The sequence below is a fragment of the Candoia aspera genome, chromosome 1, assembly GCF_035149785.1.
Source record: "Candoia aspera isolate rCanAsp1 chromosome 1, rCanAsp1.hap2, whole genome shotgun sequence".
Taxonomy (NCBI): Eukaryota; Metazoa; Chordata; class Lepidosauria; order Squamata; family Boidae; genus Candoia; species Candoia aspera.
This window is the reverse complement of record NC_086153.1, coordinates 277,531,235-277,558,708: the sequence shown is the minus strand read 5'-3', so window position 1 is coordinate 277,558,708 and position 27,474 is coordinate 277,531,235. Positions and strand designations below refer to the sequence as shown.

Here is a 27,474-nt window from a genome sequence, read left to right as displayed (position 1 = left end):
GTTTACTCTATGCTTTGTGAAATTATTTTGAGTTTAATGTTTTGGGGAAAACTAGAAAGAAATAGCTTTTGCATTAATATCTTGGTTCCATTCTAGGCTCGAGGCTCTGGTGGCGGTAGGCGAAGGAATGATGTTTCTTCTATGGATGACCATGATAAACCTTATGTTTGTGACAGTAAGTAATATCCAGACTTTCACTCAACTTTTTTTTAATAGTATTTTTATTAAGAATTTTGATTGCAGTAGTAAAACCTAATACAAACCAAACGTAGAGAAAGAGAAGAGAAGAATAAAAAGTGCAGGAAAAAAGAAAAGGAAAGAAGAAAAAGCAAAGAAAGGATGCAACAAATTTTGATTGGCTGTGATCTGTTTCATGGCTTAAAGTACAAATCAAGCTTTTAAAGGCAAAACCAACTTGGCTCCACTCATACCTGCAAGCCCTCCTCCATATTTTGAGGTGCAGGTATAGAAGAGAAAAAGCATCTCTAGGAATGCCTGCCTTAGAAAGGCTCATTGTGATCCTAGAGCTGAAAAGGCCACTGAGCCCAACCACCCATTCAATGCAGGAATCCAAGGTAAAGCATCCCTGACACATGGCTGTCTAGCACCTCTTCTTGAACACATTCAGTAAATGTGTTCTCTTTGTCTAACAGATTTCACTCTCAAACTGTTCTTAATGCTAAGACCTTTTATACGAACAGCCAGCCAGGATCTGCATTGCTGTAGTTTAATCTGTTATTTCATATTCTACATTCTGGGACAATGGAGACCTTCTACTATGTGATATATAATCATAGAACTGGAGAATTGGGGACCGTAAGGATCAGATCACCTAGTACAATCCTCTGCAAAGCGTAGGCAGACCAACTGAACCATCCATGAGAGTTGTTCCAGAGTTGTACAGAGGTCATCCTAAGGACATTTTCCTTATAAACAAAATCTAGGTAGCTGCAAGCTATACCTAGTTTCTGTGGCCATGGACAACAGTTCTTGATCATCTTCACCGTAGTTTCCCTTTATGTACCTGAACATGATTATCTTGTCATCTGTCAGTCTTTCTTTCTCCAGACTGAACAGGCCAAGTCCCTTCAGCTTATCCTCATAAGGCACATACTCAAGGTCCTGCATCATCTTTGTTGCCCTCCTTTGAAATACGCTTTCAGATATTTTAAGAGATGTACTGATTCTTGTCTTCTTAACATGCCTAAGGAAGGCCTTTCTGTTGTTTTTAGCATCCTTTTGTTGTTGTTGTTGTTTTTGACATCCTTTGCCAATCTCGGCTCAATCAGTATTTTTTGTAAGCGAGTTGACTTCTTCTGCTGTCTTCCTTTTTTTCTCCTTAGAATTATTACGATCATTTTGATTCCAGGAAAACAACTTTTTATTCTCCCAGGCATGTTTGTATTATTTTGTTTTGCCTCCATATTTGAAAATGTGCTATGTTCTTTTTAGTATGGCTGCTGGTTTTATCTCAATTTTATTGCACAATGCATTATTATTAATATTATTATTTTATTAGTATCCATTATGTAAAATTGTTTTGTATTTTATGTTTTATCTATCTGTACATTGTCCAAAGTGATTTTTGTATACGCTAAAAGTTCCATAAATCTGTAAATATAAGTGTCATTTAAATTACGTGCCCGAACAATATCTGTGTGCTCATTCGAATAATTTCTGTTCACTTTGGATCTGTTTTATGATAGATGGTCTACAGAATGTAATGGAAACAATATACTCTAAATAAGCTTGCTCTTTATAAGGATTCCATTAATTTTCTTTCTGGAAAAATTCTGCTTATTGGCTTTTTATTGCTGTACTATATTGACGTCCTGGGGAAAATCTATCTACTACATAGGGTTGCTAAGAATCGACACCGACTTGATGGCACATAGTCAGTCAATCAATCTCTATATTTACATGTTTTTCTCCATGATTACAGAATAGAAGTTAAGCATTCATCATCTACATATCAACAAGTGCCTTGACCCATAGGCTGTGTAACTATGTTTGATAATGCAATGTAGAATTTATTTATCTTTTGTCTCTGTTAAATGTGTGAAGAATATTTTTGTAGAAAATTCAGTCCAAGAACATGTACTGATTGCTGCATCTCATTTGTCCAAACTAATCAATATAGAGCTTCCAATATTCCCTTCAGTTTGGGGTGCTTTCTCCCTGAAAACTCACTATAGAGAGATCTGTTCCATCAAGCTGAACACCTTTCTGCCAAGCTAAATGTAGATTTCAAGGTACCACATACATATTGATCTGACAGGTGTTTCATGCAAGAGTTGTATAATTACTTATTAGCTATGGACTATATTTTTCTTACTATTTTTTAGATGAAAAGGCATTTACCTCATAATCTTAGGCCTTCCCAGCAATGGCCATGTCATTCTTGCCTTTTGCATTCTAATTAATGTTCTTGGTTAATAATAGTGTTGAAATGTCTGTGTTGCATAAGAAATGCATACTTTGTTGTTCTGTTCCTGATGACTAATACAGATTAGCGTGGGTTTTTTCTTCCTGTGTTTCGAGAAAGTTGCCTTGTACCTCTTAGCTATGTTTCTTTTAGGCATTTTAATTCCATGAACTCATTTCAATTTGCTATAACTCCTAAAAAAAATGGAAGTAGTGTTCTGGATTTTGCACACTAGCTTGGTCCCTGTCTTACATGCCTAAAATATGTTCAGTTTAAATATTATTCATTCCACACCTGTCAGGGCAGAATGCATTTATATCACATCATAATTATGTTCATGCTTTGATAACCAATTAATGTTTGTTCATTATCCCAAGCATTGCAAGTGTGACTCCCAAGCACTGTATTTGTGGTCTTCCAGCTCTCTGAAATCACGACACTGAAGTTTGGCAGGAAAATGGCCAGTTTTCAGTTGCTTGTGTTTTCTTTTTTTCCAAAGTAAGGGTGAGAATGGGAGCAGGAGACCTTTGGGAAGTGAAGCGTTCAAATTTCCACCCTTAAATCCTACAAATTAGCCCAATACTGCACCACTGAAATGTGATCATTTTGCAGCAGCAAAAACTGGAAAAAGAGCTTTATGGACCAGTAATAAGCTAAGCAACTACTAGAATTAGTAGTTCCTATCAGTGGATAAAAAACATGACAACTAGGAATTGAAGGGTCTTGTTCTAGGGACCTAACACACACTCAAGCTAAGTTTCATTGGGGGTATCTATACTATGTATTTGCCTGCGAGAAAAACGTATCCAGAAACACACACTCAAGACCATAAAGGCATAAATAAACAAATTCACAAATTCACAAATATCTGATGAAAATGCCAATCATGCTGTCATCAGGAAGCAAACATTTAACCTTTCTATGTGCTTAGATAATGCATTTTTATTCTAACTTACTAGATAATATCCAGCAAGTAGATTCAAACCAAACAATCTTTTAAGTAAAAACTATCAGCTGTGAGAGGACAGATTTTTTTTTAATTAACATGAGATATGTAGTTAACTAGCATAGCAGTGATTCAGCTTTGACTGTTAGGGCTCAGCAGCTGGTTTCAGCTGAACTAATTTAGAGCAAAGTCTTGCCCTGTATTATACTGTATATTCAGGTATGGAATAGTTTTTTATTATTATTATTGTTATTAGAAAACACAAATTTGGATGTTGCATGTATAAAATGTAGCATGTGCCTCAGATGCAGGGCCCAATTCTCTCCAGCTGGTGGTCATTTCTAGACATGTTAGATGACAACCTGGAGTGTCAGGGTGGGTGGGGGAGAATCAGGCAACCACACATACACAATCGAAGCCCTGAGCTTTTTTTTAACACGTCACATGTGTAACACATGTACAAAAAGGGTGGGGCTTCAGTTGCACGGTGGGACTGCCAACTTGACTTTTTTGATGTACCCTTCAGTCACCCCTGAAGACAATGTCAGTCTTTTATTTCTTTTTGTCTGATGTGTGATTATGGCCTTTCATATACTGTACAGCTTTCTATTAGGGCTGTACTTTTAACAGTCACATTACTTTTAATGAGTGGAACCCTTAAAGCAGCAGCAGCATTTTTCTCTCAGAGCTGTGAAAAATCCTGAAAAACATCAGGTTGCTTTAATGAATATCACAGATGTTCTGTGCTCACACTTGGAATTGCATGTGGTTCAAAGCAATTCTGCATAATTTTTGAAGCATGCACCTCTTCACATTTCTTGGGATGCAGCACTTTATGTCACAAAATAGAAATAGAACTCTAACTGACTGACATAGGCAGACAACTGGTGCAGAAGTATGTAAGATGATTTCTGTGTTTCTGATGTATCGTTTGCTGACGCTGTTTATTGTTCTTTGCATCTCCTGTGTTCACAGTCTGTGGCAAGCGCTATAAGAATCGCCCAGGACTGAGCTACCATTATGCTCATACTCACCTTGCTAGCGAGGAGGGAGATGACGCTCGGGAACAGGAGACACGTTCTCCACCTGTCCAAAGAAATGAAAATCATAAACGTGAGTAGAATGCGTGCCCCCTACATTTTATAATGTAATGCTCCAGTCCCCATTTTACCCTCCCATTGCTAGATCCACCCTTGAATTACAGCAGGGGCTACAATTACTTTGTTCCTCTGTGAATTGTTGGGACCAGGCTTTTAATGGAGCTAATCAGCTGCAGCTTTTCCAGATGCTGAGCTCAGCTAGTCCAAAATTCACATCAGAGTTCCCATCAGCTCAGCAGCCGGTCACTTTCCATCACTGGTCCTCTGGGATGAACATGTGGAGAGAAGTCAAGCAGTTTCGTAGTGGTTCATTTTGAGAACAACATATACTTTCCTCTGCCCTTTTTTTCTTGTTACCAGATTAAATTCACTGCACATTCCCAACCTCTTTGTAAATCTCCCTATCAAGGGAGCAAATAAAGAGACAAAGGTCTTGGTTAAAGAAAAAGATTTACCCTTGGGTGAAGGTCTAATAGTATTTTCTGCTCCAGAAAACTTTTGGACATTGTCAAAATGTAATGAGGTTCTATCTGCTTCATTTTTTTACAACAGAAAATTGGGTATTACACGGATTTAAAAGGGAACTCTTTATAAATTTTTATAAAGCACTGCACATTTCTTATAGAAGAACTGGCTGTAAGAACACGTTACCTCCCTAGAATTTATTTTATAATATGAATGTGGCATTGGAAGTAAAATAAAATCTGTGTTAGGATATAATTTTTTATTGTTAGGAATAAATGTGGAAATATCAAGTTGCATTTCTGTCAAAGCAGCCTAAATAATAATGGCTTCTTCTCAGGTGAAAGTGTACATGTTTATGTACCACTGGCTTTTAGTCTCTTTTTAGAAATGCAGTTCTAACTTAGTACAAATTACTGTTTTGTTACATTTGATGGTATAGTATAACAAAAGTGTTTCTTTTATTTTTTATTTTTTTATTAACTAAATACAAAAAGGAAATAAAAATAAAAATACACAAAATTATAAAAGAAGGGGGGAAGCTGAAAAAAATAATTTATAGAGATACATATATTAATAAACTGAAGCCATGATTCCTCACAGTCATCTATGGTTTATCTATATTAATGAATTCTGCAAACCACTGAATGGTTGGAACCCTATGTTTGTCTTTCCAATGTTGAACAATAAATCTTTTGATGTAAGTCCATTTTCTTTGTCCAGAAGTCAACTCCCATGTGATTGAGATAGAATGAAAACATCTGAAAATATTAAATGTCAAGGCTGAATTAAGAAAAGTGTTGATACTCTGGAGCATATGTACTATTTTTTTTAAAAAAGAACTGCGTATATATCTAGTTATTTAAACAAAACTGCAAATATATACAAGAAAAAAACCTATATAATTCAGTGAATCAATTAGCTAACTTATTAGTACCAGTGAGATGGTTCCAATAATCTTCTTATGAATTATTTTATATATTTTTTTAAATTATTGTCCATTTTCTTTTATGTTAAAAAATCCAGAATATAATTTTATATATTTTCAAAACTTTATTACCAACCAGCAAGATTATCAGTAACATCAAATAAAAGAAGCAGTGGGCAGCCATCCGCATTTGTTGTGTTTATCTACAGTATATTGTTTTATATGTTACGTAAACTGCCAGAGTCAGATTAAGCTGGCTGTTATAAAAATACTTCTAATAAAATAAATACATCAATTTTTAAATTAGCATTTTTATTGTACACTGCCCAGAGTCCCCCTTTTCGGGGAAGATGGGCGGTGATAGAAATTTGAACAATAAAAGAAAGAAAGAAAGAAAGAAAGAAAGAAAGAAAGAAAGAAAGAAAGAAAGAAAGAGCACAAAGTCAGCAAATATCTTAAGCCAATTAATCAATCTTCAGCTGTTTATCAACCATAACTGAGCACAGAGAAAATTGCATAATTAAATCCACTTTCAAGTTTCAGGCAAACGTGATGCCATTGACAGGACCTCCCTTTCAACCAGATCATTTTATGGCAGGGGGTGTAGATTGTGGAAAGCATGGAAATCAGATATTTTCAGTACTGGAGAAACAGTCAAAATACATTTAAATGGATAACCGGACATAATAAAGTCACTTAAAGAGAATATGCAATGAATTAAGTGAACAGATGTGGTAGCCAAAAAGTTCGTTTTGCTATCATCTCATCTCATCTGTTAACTCCTAAGTTTATTCTCCCTTCTTAAACCAGGTGAGTCCACTAGATCTAGCTCTTGAAATCCTTCTGTTCTGAGTGATTACAATTCTGCAACAATTCTTATTTTATTTGTTTGTTTGTTTGTTTGTCAAATTTGTCACTGCCCATCTCCTCCAAGCAGAGGAACTCTGGGCGGTTTACAATATAAAACAATAAATACACAATAAAATTTCAATATAAAACACATTTATAATTCTTTTATAATTCTTGTGGCTAATGGTAAATTGTTACAGCTGGGTTGAGTCTGCAGGGTGGCATGTTGGAGTTCTCAGATTTCTTCTCCCTGTAGGCTGTTGCACATGTGCTCAAACCCATGGGATTCTGCTTCAGACTGAGAAATGTGTGTTCCCTATCTGGCTGTCAGCCAGCGGCATCCATTGGGTGAGTCAAAAAGGCTATGGCAATGCAATCAAAGCCCTCCCTTTTGTACATGCGTCAATACTGCATTCATGTACAAAGGGGTGGGGCTTCAGTTCTGCTGGCATAACTGCCATCTTGACTTTTTTTGACTCTCCTGTGAATGCTTCTACTGTCAGTAAATATGGGGTGGGAGTTTGCTTGCCCATTCACTACAAAGCTTTATTCTAATAAATGTGAATGTTAAGGTAATCCCATGATATACAGACACATTCTGTCTGCCTTTGTCCACAAAGCCAAAAAATGTAGGAGACTCTGTAATGCATTTGCTGGAATAGGCACAGTATCAGAGATCACCAGGCAAATATTTTGAAGTAATTCTTCATTAAACTAATAAGAGAGAAATCTTGTCTTCTTTCATTTATACCTTGAAATATTGTCTACTTTATTGTGGTTCCAATTCAATTTTAATACAATAGAACTTTTAAAAAAAAAAATCATAACCACTAGCTGGTTTAGATAACAAGCATTTATCTGAATGTATATTTATTTCCTTATATATCTGTTAGCAAGCATTTCCAAAATAGTTCTTGTGAAGTATGGTACTGGGTTTGTCAGTTTTCAGGATTGTTGTTGTCTGGAGCTCTCTCTAATCAATGCATTAAAACTCTTGTGTTTGTGCCTATGTGCATGTGTGTGAGCAGCTTCAGTATTGCAAGGATGTTTCTCAACCATGACTGATGCATCCTCAGGAGATGGGCATGTTTCAGCATCAATGTAATGGCATGTGGGAATGACCTTGGGAGACCGGGCAAAGAGATGCTACCTAGGGAACAGTCAGATAAGATGGTGCATAGCCCGCAGATGCATAGTGGGAGGAGCAAGAGGCTCAGGAGGGACCCTAGATTGATGTCAGCCTTCCCAGGTAGACCAGACAGGAAACATGACCAGATGAGCTAATTCTACTTTATTGCAAGGCTACATTAACAGAATCTTCTATGTCTGAAAGTACAATTCTACTGCCGTCACCTTTACAGCCCAATAACTTAGGGAGGTTCCCTCCTGAGTCCCTTGCTCTGCCCACTATGCAGAGTGAGAGTTATGGCCGTGGGCTATGCTCCCTCTTATCTGACTGTTCTGCAGGCAGCATCTCTTCACCTGGTCTCCCAAGGTCATTCCCACATACCATTACAATCAAAAACTGAATCAGGCTCACCAAAATAGTTGGTTGAGACTTTGTTTGTGTCTGCATCATACCTTAAACTATAGGAAGGAAAAAAAGAAGCCCTACACTGAATTTTTAAAAAGCACATACAGTAGTGGGATAATACTTAAACGTATTTCCATGTGTCAGAGCCCATAAAGTATTGAGGAAAACTGCTTATCTTTTACCCTCCCTGTCCCTTAGGCTAGGCCATGGCTTAAAGGCATTTGAATTCTTTTAGCATTATTTAATTGCTTTAAAATTTAAATAGTTAATGGGAAAGTGCTTTTCTCCTCTATCCAGATAGTCAAACTGCTATTAAGGGTAGAAAAGAATTGGCAGAAGTAATAGAGAACTTTTTCTAGGTGTTCTTTGGTGGGAGGGTAACTATATGGTAGTAATGTCCCACTTGAGGAAGACATTGTCTCTTGCTGAGGACAATGACGATATTTTCACACTATCACTGCTTCTGTTTTCCCAATTCATCAAAAGCAGTTTGAATATCATCCATGACCATCCATGCTAAAAACAAGGACTAAAGAATCACTGCTGTGTAGCCATAAATTCTGGACAAATAAGAATTCCTATCTCTTACTCTGTGCAAAAAATAAGTTGCTTGCACATGCACAACTCTACTTCATATTATGTACATTGGTCAAATGTATAAAACACAGAATGGTTCGTCTAAAGGGCTATGCCAAAGCTGACAAGCCACCTTTCTCTTTGAAAATCCTGCTAGGGCCACAAGACCTGTGAATAAGGAAAGGGTTGGGGCATAGGAGGAAAATTACCATGCACAAGATCTATGGAGTGCAGCATTGCCGATATATCTAAAAGGTTTATGTATATATTTGTACTAATTCCAAACTTGTATAGAGTCCTTGTATGGTAATGCCCCTAGTGTGTGAATGGATTCACTGCATTACCCTCTTGGTACTGTAGAAAGCTGTAATCTGATTGTCTAAGAACACATTCTTTAGCATTTTGACAGAACTACAGTACATATTACACTGGAATGCGTGTTCTCTAAATAGTCTGTCTGACTACTGCCACCAATTCTAGGAGTGTTTTTTTGGTGGAAGAATAATACTTGAAATAAATTAATACATGTTGTAAAATACAGTCCTAAGCCAGCAGGACAGATCATATTATCCCAGTTCTGTGCACCACACTGGTTCCCAGGTTGTTTCAAGGCCCAGTTGGAAGTGTTGTCGTTAGCTTAAAGCAGAAGCAGTCTGGATAGGTATTTCAAGAACTGTCTTCTCTCCTGTGAACTGTTTGGAAAGTCTGCTCACCATGGATTGTTCCTTGTAATTCTACCAAATATTTATAGTTAGGGCCTGCCAGATCAGGAAATGAGCTTTGTGAAAAGATGTATTTTGTTAGCCATAAGCTGTCCTGGTTCTGACAAGATGCCCACTTTAAAATTCTATCTTTCCCCCTCTTTATCTCTGTCTGTCCATCCATCCACCCACCCACACCATTTTTAAAATCTGAAAGGGAAGAGATAAATATTGCAGGCACTTTTATTCTTATGGGCACTATCTTGGGTATCCTAACTTTATTCTAACTACTGGACATAATATTCAACTACTTCTTTGAATTCTGAGATTTCAGTAGCCGTTCCTCATACATTTTCAGGCACATCTTTGCCATCACAAGAGTCAGAAATTGCTTTTTAAATGAACTTGCTTAAATAATGAAATTGTATATCCACTCCCACATTTCTGTTCCTTGTCTGTGATTCCATGGAATGTATGTGACTCCGGGTTATTAAGAAATTTGTCTGTCACTGAGACAATCACAGCAAGAAAATGGAGATGGTATGCTTTCTCAGTTGTGTTCCTTAAACAGTATTTAGAAATAAGCTTTATAAAGGAGCTTGGTGTTCCCCATTGCTGGTCTTAGATATTTTTTTTTCAGGCTAATGGAATGGCTAAACTAACAGCCCTTCCCTGCTCACTTTATTAAACTATCATATAAAAGGTTGAAAGTAGAAACATTGGAAGAGGTCACTTGTTACTCTGTGATAAGGCTGCCTAGAGCATTTGGTACCTAAACTAGAAAATTCAAATGGTTTCTGCATGATTTTGTATATTTTATTTTAGATGTTTTAAAATTTCTTCTAACGGAGCACTCAAAGCAGTGCTCTGTTGTATGTAAAATATTCTACAATAAAACTAGTTTAACCCAATGGAGTAGAAAGAAAACTGCAAAAACACACACACAAATATATATACTCAAAGGTAAACACCTTTCCAAAGGGAACAAAAAATTCTAATAAAATATAGACCAAAAACTTCTTAAAACTCAGTGGCCTTCAACCAATGGTGATAGATAAATAAAGAGGGCCTAAATGTAAGCAAGTATCCCTTGCATTGGGAGCTGCAACAAGAAGTGCTCCATTCTCATAAATGTGAAAGGTATCTTTATCCGTTTTAAGCCTAGATTGATGTCCCCGGGGGCGGGGGAGAGATCTCAAGCACAGCCAATCCAATTTCATTGGCCAGATTTAATGTATTCTGTCAGACATTTAATACTAATTGTTTATATTGTTGGTCCATAGTTGTTAGTTGATTCTTTTGTACACAGGAATACAGCAAGGAAAGAAAGCCAGTTCCTTAAGTCTTGCTAGGGTGGGTAGCTTCCGTAATTTAGATTTGACAGATCTGCAACGTTACACAGGCCATTTCCCCACTAGTGATTTATAGCATCGTCTAGTATCCAGCTACTGTTGAGGTAATACAGAACCTGTCCTCATTACTATTATCTTGGCCCAATGATGGCTGGATGACGCTATAAGATGCTATAAATCATTAGGGAGGAAATCGCTAAAGACTGGACTCAAAGAATCCTCTTATCATCGCACAGGGTGGGTACAGGGTGAACTGATGGGAGATACAACAGAACATCTCCTGCTGATTTAATGGAGATATCCCTTGAAGGCAATTGTCTCAAACAGAGATTTTGTGGTAATAGGGAATACCTTCAGTTGCACCAAGAAATGGATTGGCTGCCAGTGAAGTTGGTATAAAGTCTGAGTAACATGTGCCCAAGAACCAGCTCCTGTCCACACAGAACAAGCTCCTACCAGCATTTCTGTAGCTGTATTTTGTACTTCCTGAAATGGCTAAATTCTCTTGGTGAGAGTGTGATAAAAACAATCGTTTACTGCCCTTTAAAAAATAACCCAAATCTAGTGCTCCAGGTGGACTACAACTACATGTAATGGTAGGACTAACCTTGGAGAGCCACATATTTAGGTAATATCTGTCACCACCTGCTTTAAACCTTGTTCTTCTAGGGAAAAAAGAAGGTTAATTTATTTTCCATATACAGTGACAGAGAAAGATAGTGCCTATCACATCAGCTAATCTCCTCAGATATCTTTGCATGGCCAGCTTACTAGGGAAGAATTTATGTGCAAAAGTACTTTTAAAATAATTAAAAATCCATGGCATAGATTCAAGCTGTCCCATTTAGTTCTTAGAGCAGACCAAATTATTTAAGTTTCAATTTGTATATGTAGGTTCTATATTGATGGGACATCAATATATGCAAGGCTAACAAGCCTAAACATGATTATGGTATGGTGGGCTGGGCTGGGCTGGGCTGGGCTGGCTTCCACAATCAGCATCTCCAGTTTATGCTGCATAAAATTGATTAGAACTGACAAATGCAGTCCTCTGACCCAGTCCTTACACACACACACACACACACACACACACACACACACACACACTTCTCTGGATATTTGTTTACAGCTTGGAGCTCAATTCACTCCCTCCCTTCTTTCACATGGCAAGATTTGGTTTATGCTGCCGTCTATCTTCCATGTGAATGTGCTGTTCATATTCCTAATACACACTTGCTAACTGGTTTTTTTGTGCCCAGGGATGAGGCAGCAGAATGCCAGATCCACCTACTTCTGGGAGCATTTGTGAATCAGATTTGACAGGCCTACCATGTCGTAAGGCCTGGGTTTCATGAAATCTCTCTGCCTAGCTTATGGGGAGAGTGTTAATTCATGTGCTAATCTTCCGCTTTCTGAAATGGATAGGAAGGGCAGAAATACAGTAAATAGCAATCCACTATTTATTCCCCTAGCTGCATGGAACGCAAATTAAGCAAACCAATTAAATGAGGGCAAACAAATCCAAACTGCAGTATGATGGGGGTGAGGAGGCAACAGACATCATATTTCTGCAATGACTTTCCTGCATATTCCCTTCCCCTCTAGTTCTTCCATTTCTTCTAATCAAGCATCACCTCATGGCGAAATCTATCTATCTATCTATCTATCTATCTATCTATCTATCTATCTATCTATCTATCTATCTATCTATCTATCCATCCATCCATCCATCCATCCATCCATCCATCCATCCATCCATCCATCTATCTATCTATATCTTGTAGTAACAGGCCTGCTGATGCTGAATCTGTCAAAAACAGATACTGATTTGCTGCCTGATGACATCTAAACCGCTAATAGCATTTGTTCCTCTTGTTGTCTCCAGCCCTGTTCCTTTTTCTAGCATCTTTTAAACTATTTGGAATGAATCACAAGTAGATTATCCAGAAAATTATTGAAGCTAAGTCTGATCTCCAGTGAGTCAGTATGATAAAGCAACAGAGGATCCATGAGGATATTTGTTTTTTCCAATCTTTGTTGTCTTTCTGCTTCCTGCTTGGGGGAATTTACTTTAAAAAGAGAAAAAGTGTCCATCTGGTTGAAGCTGAGGTTTGCTTTCTTGGATCAGCACTGCTTATTTCCTGCTGTCCTTACCTAGACGGCTGCTTCTTCATATAGCCTGTTTCGGGGGGGTTTAAACTTTTTCAGGCTGTGGAACCTGTTAGTTAAAAAGAAAATTCTCAGAACCCCTGACCAAGAGGTAAACTCTAGTTATTGAAAACTGATGATGTTCCTAGCTAAGCTTTTCTTATTTTAAAATACCAGCCAGATCCTTTGACCACTGGTGTTATTACAGATTTTTGCCTACATATAAATTTGTTTATGCATTGGCCAGTTTAGATTGCATTATCTCTTGTATTTTTTACTGTCTCCCAAACATTTTTGAAAGCAATTGCTCTTGAAGTCTCCTTTTCATAACAACTGCAGGTAGTCTTGATTTAGCAACCACAATTGGGATTGGCAATTCAGTCATTAAGCAAAGTGATCGCTAAGTGAAACTGCAACTGTGCTTATGATCTTACTTCAGCTTTCCTTTGCTTTACAGACCTGAGAAGGTTGTAAATACAAGGATTGGTCACCAAGTTACTTTTTCATCATCGTCATAACTGCAAATGGTCACTGTATGAGACAGTCACTAAACAAGGACTACCTGTATAAACAAGGCAGCCATTCCATTTCTGGCTAATACAGAATAGTAAAAATAGGGCTCTGGACTGTTTGTTTGCATCAAAAATCCACTCACAAATCATTAATATGACAATCTATAAACAAATATAATACACTGTTTCATTAAAACCTCCATATTTTGAAAAATTGAAATTATACCATTTTTGCACAATTTTTAATTGTTTTATGCAAAGTATATGAAATAAGAATAATAGGTACTTCAATTGCATAGTCACAGAAAGGTACTTTAATAGTGCTACTTGCTCCTTTCTGCTTCTGTGGTTGCAGATCTACCATTTTACATAGTGGTAATACTGTGTTAATATTTCTGAAACACCAAATATTCATCTATACTTTATGAGGTGCAGAAGTTGAAATTGCAAATTTGACAGATTGAAGACCTATACATGGGAACTCAGTTATGAAGCAAGGTAACCACATTCTACCTAGAATAACACCAAATAATAAGATCAAAGTAAGGGTTTCACTAACCCCGAAGGCCAGGCTTGATTCATTTTACCCGAAATCCAAAACACTTATGGTTTTCCTTCCTTGTTTCTTTCTCGGTCTTGTCATTTGTTCTTCTCTCTTCTCTGGTCCGGCAAGCAGGTCTTCAGGTCCATCATGCAGAAATGCAAATAACACAATTAGGGAATGATAGGTGGGGTCAGCCATTGTGTTCCATCTGCTTTTGAATCAGGAAATGAAAAGGTCCAACTCTGGTACACTGGAGTTGGAAATCGTACCAGAAACTGTATTTAGATTAGTTAACACTGTGGGGTTAATTCAAGCTTAGGCAAATGTTATAGTTTACAGCCGCTCTGCTAGAGAAATCATCTGAGGCAAGCTTTGCAGCTGAAGCTTAATTTGATCTATAGTCTCCAGAGGTTAAGAAAAAATGATGCACTTATCCTAGTGGGTTCCAAGCTATTCCCCATTTCCCAAGCAAAGCCTTCTTTGGAACACTTTTTAAAAATTTTACATCTAAGCAGAAGGCTGTGGATGAAGAAATAAATAAAGAGAACTTCTCTGTTGGAAAGAAACTGTTTGTTCCTCACACTGAGCAGCAGCGTTTGAATGTTACATTGGGGACTTCCCCCTTTTTTTTTCTCTCAGTGGTATTTTTCCCTTGGTCAATGGTATGAAGTATATTTGAATGTAAAGTACTTTTTTCTTGCCTTTTTAAGGAGGTTCTCAGCATTAACCTCCTTAAAAGATGCAAAGACCTGCCCTTCTAAATGTACAAAGTTTAATATTAATATATACAACCATATCAGAAATTAGATATTTTAATGTCTGATTCCTGTTGCCCACGTCATATATTAAAGCTGTTTCTTGCAGGATAGTTGCAAAATTACAGACCATATGCATATTTTAATCACATAGATAGTCCAGATCACATGGTTATTTTCCATATTGGCATTAATATCTTTGATAATAACAAGGACCTAAGGGGAAAAAACCCAATTGTTCAAAGCATCTATCCATAAAAGTGCTTTTATAGCTTTGCATCACCTATGAAGGTCTACATATGAAGTTCAACATTATTAGTTTCTTCCTATATTGATTCATTAGAGCTTCTCTAGGAGATCTCTCCCCCATTTGATCCTTCTGGCCTTCTAAAGGTGTGATAACTGAGTCCAGTCACCTTGCTGCCGATCATCCTCTTCTTTTTCCTTCTACCTTTCCCAGCATTATGGGCTTCTCATGAGAGCTAGGTCTTCACATAATGTGTCCAAAGTATGTTAATTTGTACCTGGTCATTTGTCCTTTGAATGAGAACTCTGGATTGATTTATCCTATGATCCATTTGCTTGTTTGTTTGCTCTCCATGGTATTCTCAGGAGTCTACTCCAACACCAGAAGGATCTCTTTCTATCCTGCTTCTTCAAAGTCCAAGATTTACTTCCATAGAGTGTCACAGGGAAAACCACTGCCTGCACAATTCTGATCTGTGTAGGTATAGACATGACAGGGCCCCTGAATATCATTTCCAAGGTGTAAAGAGCTGTGAGAATAACCTTGGGATATTCTGTTACTGTAACCTTATAATAAAGTAGTATTAGTACTCATGGTTTTGGTTTCTTGTCTGGACCACTTCAAAGGGCTGATATTAATCTTGCAAGTCTGAAAGCACTTGTCCTCTCCTTTGCTTTACTTTCCAGAGAACTAAGGTGGGGTCCCTTCTGAGATGCCTCCTCCACCTCCATTCCTTCTGTGGGAAGACATATGTTTTGTCTGACTGTTGTCTAGGCTGCACTTCCTGCTCTTCCTCCTGCCTCCCAAGGTTATTCTCACAACCCTTTACACAAGGCCTTCATGGCTATTTTACCAAGTATATCTAATATGTCTGTGGCATATTTCTTGACTGCTGGTTCCTTTATTGTTTATAGTCAATTCTAAAAGGCAGAAGCTATCCATTACTTCAATAACTTCATTGTTAATTCTCAGGCTAGTTGCCATACCTGTTATCATTAGATTGGTCTTCTTAGTATTCATTAAGCTCCTTGACTTTCATTACTGGAATTTCCAAGTCATTTGCATTTTCAACTAAGAATCCTTACCATATTATTGGTCCATATTAGGGGAATGCACTCTTCTGAAATCTTTTCTTCTCCTTTTCACACATTTTCTGCCTGGTCCCTGCCAATGACTTGAAGTGTATTTTAAGCATATGCAGAACAGTGAGATAGCAGAGTTTTGATATGGTAGAATAGATACTATTATTTTGTCTACAGGTAGAAGATGATCTTTTTCAGTTCAGGTCACTGGAAATGTAGAGCTGCCCCATTTTTTGAACCCACTTCAGGTCTTCTCTTTTCTTGATTTGTTGTACTGTTTTGCTCTCTTTCTTTTCCCCACAAATTCCTCTCTCCTTATCAGGCAGGAATTACTAGCCACCGCTTCCACAAATCTTAATAAAACTGAGGTTGTACCTCACAGCATCCTGGCAAGACATGTATTTAATTGCAGGAGCTCATTTGCTATTTTTGTTTTAAAATATACTTCTTTATACATTGTACTTATTCTCAAAAATGTATATAGCATAGAGCTGATGGCCATCCTTGCCTTTAAATAATATTCCAAAGGAAGGCAGGGCCAGAACAAAAACTAATTTAATTAAATAAAAATTTAATTAAAATTAACATAAATTAAGTAAATACAGTTTATATATGCTTAGTAAATTCCCTCTTCTGTCACATTTAAACTACAATTTGGCTGTAGGCCAGGGTCTGAAGATGGCACCCAAAGCTTTTATTGGGGATGTGCCCTGCTGATCTATTGGCAGTACTGATGAGGCATGCATTAAAATTCACTGCAAATAGGTCAGGGCTGTATAATGCTTCAGACTTGATTCCAGAAAGGTGCTTGGGAGAATGCTCAAGGGGGTTGCAAATTAAATTGTCCATTGTTGATTGTTCTTGTAAAACGCCATGAGTCTGTAGTTAATTAGACAGTATATAAGTGGAGTGAGTAAGTAAACAAATAAATAAAATTTAGCACCTGTCTAACCAGCTTCATCTTTTCCCAGTGTTGTGCAGTGGTGATACAACTGCTTTAAAGAGTTGCAGACAGGTGCTACATTTGCATTCCCCTGTGGTCTAAAGCCCTTGTTTAGAAACAAATCCAAAGCATTGAATAACCTTTGAACAAAATGGTGAGTTGATCTGGAATATTTCCTCTGATATACTAAGTTTTTACTTGCATGGAATTCTTTTTTTCTCTTGAAAAGAAAGGGACATTGCAAGTGCTACCTTCCCCCTGCAACTTAAATTGCAATTCACTGTATTGTGTACCACCACCCCCATACACCCCAGAGCTGTGTAGTTTCCAATTTGTTCCATAAATGGAGAGTATTTTTTTTCTGCATTAGCAGGACAGAGAAAGGCTTTCCTCTGTAGTGACAGACACCTGGCTTTAGAGCAAAGATAAGGCACCTTAGCTGAGGTGGTAGTGATATTATGGGCATTTTCCTATCACGTACAAAGTCAGGCTATCAAAAAGACTGAGAAACTGGAGTAGAGAAATGCAGCATTGGAAGCAGAGGTCAGTACAAAAATCCTTCTGAATAAATAGGGAATGTCTGAATTTTTTTTTCTTTTTAAACGTGAGCTCCATCTGGCTTGTCCTTCAGCACTCCAGGCAGATTTATGCTGCGTGCTGCATCTTGCTTCAGTCCACACCTCTGTCCTGTGCAAAATAATGTGTAGTCTGTGCAGTGAGCCATTCCCTTTGAATCCCACCCCAGTGACTTTCTTCATTTCTCATTAAATGTTGGGAGAAAGCCAGCTGGAAGTGGACTCATCTCCAACAGGGATTCAATCATTCTTCTCTTTGCACATGGCGCTTCCAGGAACATGTCTGCTCTCAGCTGCCGGTGTTGTTCTCCTCTTCCTGTTTATTTGATGTGGTGGTGGTGGTAGTTTTAATTTCTCAAATCCATCTATTCCTTTTGAACAAAGAGAAAGAGAGAGAAAGGGAGGAGGGGGGGAAAGGTCACAAATCAGTTCTTTACACTTGAGAAATGGAGTAATAACAGGTGGCAAGATCAGAGGCAGCCAGAGCCTGGAATTTTGGTTGTCATGGAAACATGTCAGCCTGCAGAGAGATGAGCTCTGTCAGCAGTAGGGGGGAAAGGCGCACGAGGGGAAACTCAATGCCATTTACCCTATAGGTTCATATTGTATGTCAGCCATCCCTCCGAGGGATGAAGGCTGGAAAGATATGAAAATGGGGAAGCCAAATCCTGCCCACAGATCTGAACTGTTGAGAAGAGGGCTCCTGCGCAACTTAGGCATCAAACAAAAGCCCTTTGTTTTTCTTTCGCAAAGAAAACACACCAGCCCCATTACCCATTTTGCTCTGTGCAGTTTGGCCTTTGTGCCAATGGAAAAGACTCTGCTGGCAGGTAGGCAAGTCGCACCAGAAGCGGATAACAGATTTAACGCTGCTGATGCCTTTATAGTGTTGAGTAGCGCTTCAATACGTAAAGCGTTTCACTATCTTTATTTGCAAATTATAGTGTATGGTTTCTTTCTGTCACTGATAGCAGTTTTACTGGTTTTCTGGTGACATATTACCGAGAACAATAAATTCAGAAGAGTGTTGTGATGCTTAATTCCAGAGGACTAGTGTGTGTGTGTGTGTGTGTGTGTAAATAAATAAATAAATAAATATTCTATATATATATATTCTCTAACCACACCCCACCCTAAAACTCACCCTTAAGGAAATTTATTTAAAGTCCTAGCTAAAAGTGGAGGACAACTTCAAGAATTAGCACAGCTCAGAGATAGTTTAACGCTTATTGTCTGGCATGGGAGCAGAAAGGGGAGGAAGAAGGCAAACCAGAAGAGAAACTCTTGCCTTTCCCTGTGAACATTTCTAGAAGGCCTCATTTAAAAAAGTGGAGAAGGTGGTCCAAAGCTTCTTTTTAACGTAAAAGAATAAAACAAACAACTACAATTGATTTTTGAGTAGCAATTCATAGGCGCAATATAGATCTATTTGCTCCTTATCTTGGATAATATATATTAAAAGTGTGGTACTGGTTACCACAGCCAATGATCCTTGGCTCCATATCATCTACATCCAGCCCAGTTGAGTGTCAGAAGACTCATGATAATAGTGGCAAAGGATGAGGATGGAACTGCAATGGCTTCCATCTCCCTTCCAGATGTTGCAGTGAAGATAAAGGTGCCATAGCAGTCAGGAAGGAATGATGGCTGTTCATTACTCATGACTTCTGGCCAAAAAGAAATTGAATTGGATCCCTACTAAGCTGGTTGAACTTTGGTCACCCTTCATTCACATAATAGTACTAAACTAAGAGTTACAACTGTTTGCAGGCTGAGAACCATGTTGATCTTCCAGGGCCATGGAATGGAAAAAGAAGTGAATTGATCCAGGACAAAAATGAAATTTGGTTTAATTTAATGTAAACAGTAATTACATTCATTAAATAAAGTTAATGTGATATTATGTATTCCATCTGTATGTATTTTATAAATATTTAATAATTTCCTTCTTCAGTCATATTAAAAATTACAACTTCACATCTTTTGAAGCCATGCTGTACCCAAAGTTTTCAGGGGGGGAAGAGGCTTTAGATTCACGTGGTTTGCACTTTTATGCTAAACAATGTGATTTGTTTTTTTCTGGCTTAATGGGATGTACAACCCATCACAAGATAGAAATGATGGTTCACAAACCATAGTAGATAAGTTCATACATCATACAAAGCCAAAGATAAACCAAATTATGGCTCACTATAATATAACAATTTTTTTTGTCACATTTATCACTGCTTTGATGAGTATTAAATTTCTAAACATAATTGGATCCGACTTTCCTTCAGAGGGTCAAAGAATCACAGCCCATCTAGATGCATTGACCAGTTTAAACTATCAGTTGCAGTGTCCAAATCCAGCTAAAAGATACACATGGCATTTCTCTCAATTTAAAAAATTATATTTCTAATCTACAGCCCAAAAAGGACCAGATGGGGCCATAATTTCCAATAACTACTGTGATTTCTGCCTTGGAGGATCTAATATGAATAAAAAAAGTGGACGACCAGAGGAGCTTGTCTCATGTTCAGACTGTGGGCGTTCTGGTAGGTGATACCTTATTGCAGCTATCTGTGAGCATTAAGCAACGACCTCCTTTCATATCTGTATGTTTATAGAGATAAGATTAACCGGGCTTTTTTTGAGTGGTTAATGTTTTACAGTGTAAGATTGAATGCATATTTGAAAACTAATGGGAAAATACAAAAGCGGAAAGTCTTGTAGAAAGACATTTATTCTCATTTAAATGAACATAAGATTAAAGGAGAGTTTTTCTCTTCACATATTATATTTGCTATTCAATAATGTGACACTCAATTTTTTTACAGCCTGGATTATGATCATTACAATTGGTCAGTGTCTCTGTTTCTGTCTTTCTCTGTCTTTTTCTTTCTCATACATGCATGGACATGCACATGCACACACACAAACACACCTGAGATTATGGGGTAAGGTTGAAGATGATGGTCTAACATTGTTTCTTAGAATGTAACTTTTAGGGAGTTTTTGATTTCTCGATTTAATATATATGTTTGTGTACTTGCTTATGAGTGTATGCTTTGTATAAATTGTGATACTTACATATTTGCTCCATCATGAGTACTTTTTATTCCCTAGATGCTGTGTTTGGATGTTTTTATCCTAGTTGAATGGTTGTTTTTAACAAGGAAAGAAGCAGAAGTTTGTAAAAGTATTGACTATGATTTATATGTTTTAAAAATCATTTCTTCTTAAAAGTATTTTAAAGATTAAGTTAAAAACATTGGTTCTACCCATATTTTTAAAATATATACGTGCATCCCTCCTGTGAGAAGGTTTTTATTCCTTAAAGTATCCAGTGATGTTATTTATGGCAGGAAACTTTGTGCCTTAAATATGCATATGGGTGGGGAGAATACTGCAAGTGTATACACACAACACCCTTGAAATGTAAAATCAAGTCTGTTGTTTCTGCTTCTGAAAATTGTTAACTTTCAGTCTATTGTCAAAATAATTCCAAAGCTTCTTTTAAAAATTATCAGAAATCCTTCAGTAATTTTCCTTGCTTCACTAAATATACATTGATAGCAAGAGAATGCTATTTTTCTGTTAGCTTCATACTTATTAAATGGGACAACAAAGAATCATGTAGTACTTTAAAGAATCAGCTTCATCAAATTAATTCAGCCTTAGTAGCCCAGAGTCTTTTGGAGTGGGCGACCATAATAAATTTAATAAAATTAAAAATAAATAAAATTATCCTAGGTAAGCAAGCCTGTGTGTATGGGTCACACATCCATACTTGGAACTTTATGTATAAAAACATGGCTACAGAACATATTTTTCAAACTGGTAGTCACAGAATGCAAGAAAGGGAACTCTATTTGTTACATGGCCTCAACTGTCTATTCAAAACTTACAGTTAGCTTCCTTTGCTGAATTATTACAATGGAGTGTACTCATTTGAACATTTAAACTTCATCTTATGCCCCAAACCCTCTGAACTCTACCCATATGAGTGAAGGTGGTGTAACTCACTGAGAAAACATACTTTTCATGAAAGAGCTTAGATTAAATCCCTGGCATCTCCAAATTGGACTAAAAACCTCTCATAGATACAGAGAATTACTAGTTAAACAAAACTGGTCTTTCTCAATGATTTGATCTAGCGTAAAATATCTTCCTAATCCTATCCCTAACCCTATATATACATGCTTCTTGTTCCCAACCAGAATAAATCACATGATATATTTTCTCTAACTTCATTGATTTCAGGATTTTGGTTGTCATATTATTTATTTATTTGCTTATTTAACAGTATTTATATCCTGTTGCAATCAATTAAACTCTCAGTGAATCAGTGATTTCTATCGGGCATTCCTCAAATTACGTAGCCCACTCAGGGGAGAAGAAAAACTAAACATAACAATATTGGAGAAAGATAATGCCAGATTTATCCAAAGAATAAAAATGCCCAAACATCAGCTGTTCCAATTAACATCATTTAAACATAATCAATTATGTAAAGCCAATGGACAATGTTACTTTGGTCTCACAGACCTTGAACGGTAGGCCTGTCCTTGAGTATTGCGAGATTTCCCTCATCTGAAAGAACTATTGGTATACAAAAACAGCCACTTACCAGACACAGAAACCAAAGGACAAAAACCTGCAATCTGAGAATCTGTCAACCCAAAATCAATTTTATCCATGCATATATTTACAGAACAGTACTGCAGGATCTACAATCTTTTAGGCATATTTTAAAGGGCTAATTTATCAGCAAATTCTTCAGTGCATGATATGCTTGCATAAAAACAAGGCAGAGAGACATCTTGGATTGAGTAAAGATCCATCTAATCTTGCATTCTATTCCAATAATGGCCAAACAGATGCAAATGGAAAGCCCCCGACTAGGACATAAGTGTAATAAATTCCGCAAATTTCAGTCATATCTCTAATGCAATATAAACCTCTTTTCTGGTATCCATTGATACTGTGAAACTTTATAGACATTATGAGTGGTATTCACTGATATAGACAGCTGGCCCACAGTACTCCTCTGCTGTCTAATAAGAAAAAAAAGTTAGTTTATATGCAAAAGACAAAATTGCAATGCATGTAAAAAAAGAAAGGCAGAAATTTGTGCTGCTGTCTTGACTTTTTTGATCCCTTCCCATGGACATCCCTGACACGACATCATTCTGAGGACTTTGTGGGTGTTAGAGAGAACACTAGTAACTGTAAGCTGGCAGCCAATGGAAGGAACATGTATTATCCTTGCTGTTGCGAACATAAAAAGCAGTGGCAAATACTGTCAAAATGGGGTGAGTGATTTTAGTCCCATTTTGCTCCTGAAACTCATCAGGATTAATCTGAAAGTGGTTAAATTTAAATTTTAAAAATTGGTTTTGTGCATAACATTGGATTTGTGCACACAAATCGTATCCCTTTTGTTGCATGGCCAACTGACTCCACTATTTACAGGGCTCCTTCCTCTATTTCTATATATCTATATCCATATATCTGTGTGATACATACATTCCTCTTAGGAAAATTCATGAAAGCTTGGGTCACTTTATCTTTAAAGTACCACAAGGGATTTTATTTTGCTGCAACAGGGAAGCATGGCTTCCCTCTGGAAGTTTTTTATAGGAAGATAGCTAGTATTGACCATATTCATTGTCTGGGAACTACCAGCCTGAGGCAGAATTTCCAACACACTTTACTTTTCATGCTTATTTTTATATAATATTTTTTAAAATCTTCTTATACTCATATCTGTAAATCATCTTCAAAATATGCTAAGAAATCTGATTTTATATATGGCTTCCTAATGATAGAGAGTAGTGTATATATAAACATATGTGTTTGTGTGTGTTTGTGTGTGTGTGTATATACACAAACACTTATACCAAAACTTATTTTCTCTATAACTATACCCTTCAGTTCTTTGAAAGCATGCTTATTAGAACTACTGATCAACAAGGAATGGGGGAGGGAAATATTTCATACTTTAAGGAATGGATCCAGTAACATAATGTTTCTGAAGCGTATTAAAAATTATATACTGTATTAGAATTCCTCCCTCCCTCCCTCGTGGTTTGAAATGTGTACTATTTACTAGAATTGTACTTTATTCATAAGATTTTTTTTAAGAAAGACATTTTATTACAATGTAAACAATACGTATTTATTGTTGAAAATATTTTCCATTTTACTTTGCAAAGAAACCATACCACGTAGGAGAACTGGTACAGGAAGAGAACAGAATGAGGTTATTTTTTTAAAAATGGAAAACTTATGAAATTGGTTATTATGCTAAAAAATAATTAGAGCACTTGATACCAAATGAAAGACATTCATTGTACCCTGCACTTTTAATGGATACACAGTATAAACTCTGGGCTCAGGATAAAGTTACTCATATAATTACAAAAATATTTTCTGTGTGTTTCAAAAGAGAGGAAAACAATATTAACCCTTTTGCTGCCTTAGATCTGGGGCATCTGGAGTGGTGCATATATTTTTTAAAAAAACCTTTCATATGCAATTCAGTTTATACTTTCCTTATTACTCCTGTTTTGTTATATTGTTTTGCATTATCGTCCTGAATATATGTGTGTGTGTGTGTGTGCATGTATACACAGACATATATACATATATATTTATGACTGAGATACCTCTTTTATCTGAAATTTCTAATAATGATTAAAGTAATACTAATGAAATAAATCTTGATGCCTGTTGCTTAACCCATGTGCTGATATATTCATCATACATGTCAGCTTATTTGGGAAGAGAAAGCAGGAAGGAAGAAGCGGCTGCAGCATTTCCTACGGAGGACTTGTTCGGTTCCACGTCTGAAAGCGACACCTCAACTTTTCATGGTTTTGATGAGGATGATTCTGAAGAGCCTGTCTCAAACCGGAGCAGCAGCTCCCACTCAGCTAAGAAAAAGGGCAGTTGCTAAAACAACTAAGCACACAAACTTTATGAGTGACTTTCTGCCCTTTCTGCTACTTTTAACTCTTGTTGATGTTACTGCATTTTTTAGAGCCACCCAGTTTTGCTTTGGGGCGAATACACTGAAAGCACAACAAACTGATTTTTATAAAGAAAACTGCTCTGAAATCTTTTTTGACAAGTTTATTTTCAATATTTCCTTAACAGTGCAAATGTGAAATGTGGATATCCTTTTTTTTTTAAATAATAAGTAAACAAATAGAAGAGAGCTAATTTTCTCAACTTTTAAGATATATATATATATATATATAGGTGTATATATATATATAGGTATATAGATATATATTATACACAGATACAACACAAAATCAGAAGGGTTGGACACCAGCAGGTACCTATCTCAAATAGTGTTTTAAATATTTATTTCTATATTCTATATATTATTAGAAAAAAGTCTTTTGAGATTAAGGCAAAAAAGCATGAAATCTACATGATAATCTAATTATTAAAAAAAAAAAAGAGAAACAGTGATCATATGAATAGTTCAAGATGAAAAGGAAATCCAAATGTTTGCTAGTGTGAATTCTGCACTGCGAAAAGTTTGCATTTATTGTAGCACACTGGATTTTTCCTGTTCCCCTTTTGTACTACTGCTATGCTCACCTTTAAGAATATACCAAACACAAGGATGATTGACAAAATTATAAAACACAAATTTCCTGCCATCTTCATTTGGATACATCTGTATTTCTTCATCTATCCAACCTCGGCATCTTTTTACCAGATACTGCTTTTTGGATTTGTTTTGTTCTTCCTCTCCTTCACCTTCTACATTTTAGAGAGGACTTTCTGAGCACATCTATGGAATACAACCATTAATTCTATGGATGAAGTAAATAATGTGAATCTTGAAAGAGATGAAAAGAAAAATATACCTCATGTTCCTTATTTTATTTTTTAAAAATAATATTAAACCCCATTTAGTCTTATTTTTGATATTTTTCTTGAAATAAACCAAAGCAATACTCACTAATTTTCAAAGGGCAGCAGAGAATACCGAAACTGATTTGCTATTCCAGCAACATAGATTTGAACAGCAGGATTAAAAAGGTAAGTTGCAAAATGAAGCATGTTTTATTCTTTATGAAATGCTTGTGCTTTGAATTTCACAAATAATCACCATTGCTAGTAAAACTCAAGGTAGAGATACAAATGAGCCAAGATATGAATGAGATATGAGATACTTCTCCCTTCATGATACAAGCAATCAAATCAGGAAGTGTCTAATTAACATTCATATCCATTGTTTCCAAACAGGGAAATGATGGCCACCAACTTCAGAACAATCCAAGATATTATTTGAACTTAATTGTCTGGATTGTTCCAAAATTGGAAATCAGTTTCTCAGTTCAGACAGAATGATAGTTAATGTGAGACTTCCTACTTTGATTGCCAATTCTGTTAAGAGATTAATAAACAACTGTTTAGATAGGCAAAAGTGTTGTTCATCATATCTTACTTTACTGAGCGATGTTCATCATGTTTTACATTAACGGATGTTTCATACATAACTGTGGTTAAGATACAAATTTAAAATGAAAATGTAGTTTACTTAACTGAGCTATGTCCTGTTTTCTATGTGTCTATGTGAACATTTATGTCTTTATGTGTGTCTATAGACAAGTATAATTGCCATCTCGTATTACGTAACACATACATTTAAAAAGCTGAGGGATCAAAACACTATTTAATTCACAATTCTGTATCTTACAGTAGTCAAACAGATGCATGCTGAAGTTCATAAGTAGGACCTTAATATAATAGCTCTCTTGTATTTAAATATGGTACTTTTGATTGAGGAAATAGAGCTATCAGTACTAATAGCAATTCATATTTGTGAATTCTATGAATATGTAGTTCCTTTTAAACTCATCACTCATTTGATGGTGCAGAATTCTGGTCCTTATCAGTCCTGAATCTCCTCACATTTAGTTTCAGTAGCTTACTCTGAGTTCCATTATTATTAGGAAAGCTTGCTCAACACATTTTCCCTTCCATGCCCTTATACTGTTATCACATCCCCATCAACTGACTTCTTTCTAACTTAAAAACGTCTCAGCATTGTAATCTCTCCTCACAGAACTACATCTTTATATAGTTTAGATTTACAATAATATAAATAAACCTTCTAAATCTGCATCTATTTATACCTAAACCAATGCACTTTGTGCTTTTTTTTCTTTTTGATGATGAATAAGTGGTCACTCTATAGTCAAAAGCTTTTCCTGTAAAGGTTCCATGGGACTTAGTTGATATAAAACATATTAAGGATGCAAATAAAAGAAAATAAGTGTATTTAGAGCTACAATTATAAAAAGCAGAAGAACTGCCCAAATAGAGTTAAGTGCACAAGATCTCTTGACACAACTGCAAGGCAACTAATAATATGTTAGTCCAAAGAGAATATCACTTTCTTGCTTGCAGAATTTTATAGTCAGACAATCAAAACATTCTCAAGAGTTACTCCTCTACAGGTAGCTGTAGTTCCAGAAGAACAGCCTAACAGCAATGGGAAACACAGATTGCAGTTTGGAGGACTTCGTCTTCAGTAATGAAACAACTGAAGTCATGGATTAAATTCCTTATCTCCTTGCTAATTAACCATGTCTGTCTTTTCATGTGTAGGTAACTTAATTTTATTTTAAATAAGTGGTGAAAATATATAATTGTTATTCAGCTTCACAGCAAAACAAGGTGCCTCTGTTTTGCTCTTAGCTCTGCCCCAACAGATTCTACCCTCAGCTGGAAGTAGTACTAGTAGGAGTGAGGAAGTTGGCATGTAGGAGCTCAGACCCAATT

The 27,474-nt window shown here is 36.5% G+C and overlaps 1 protein-coding gene across 5 annotated transcripts in view; it reads left to right on the top strand.

The window, feature by feature from the left end:
• The window catches only part of DPF3 (double PHD fingers 3), a 189,976-nt gene that overhangs the window by 135,431 nt on the left and 27,071 nt on the right, over window positions 1–27,474 (top strand). For 4 of the 5 annotated variants that reach the window (XR_010066891.1, XM_063289844.1, XM_063289845.1 and 1 more), the window contains exons 6-8: window positions 97–175; window positions 4,347–4,484; window positions 20,088–20,216. Coding sequence is in view for 3 of the 5 variants with exons in the window: in XM_063289844.1 (XP_063145914.1) it covers window positions 97–175; window positions 4,347–4,484; window positions 20,088–20,216 (346 nt within the window). In the remaining 2 variants the exon portion in view is untranslated. Of the gene's footprint in view, window positions 1–96; window positions 176–4,346; window positions 4,485–20,087; window positions 20,217–24,437; window positions 25,726–27,474 lie in introns of all 5 variants that reach the window. The other variant, XR_010066890.1, reaches the window with a different exon arrangement.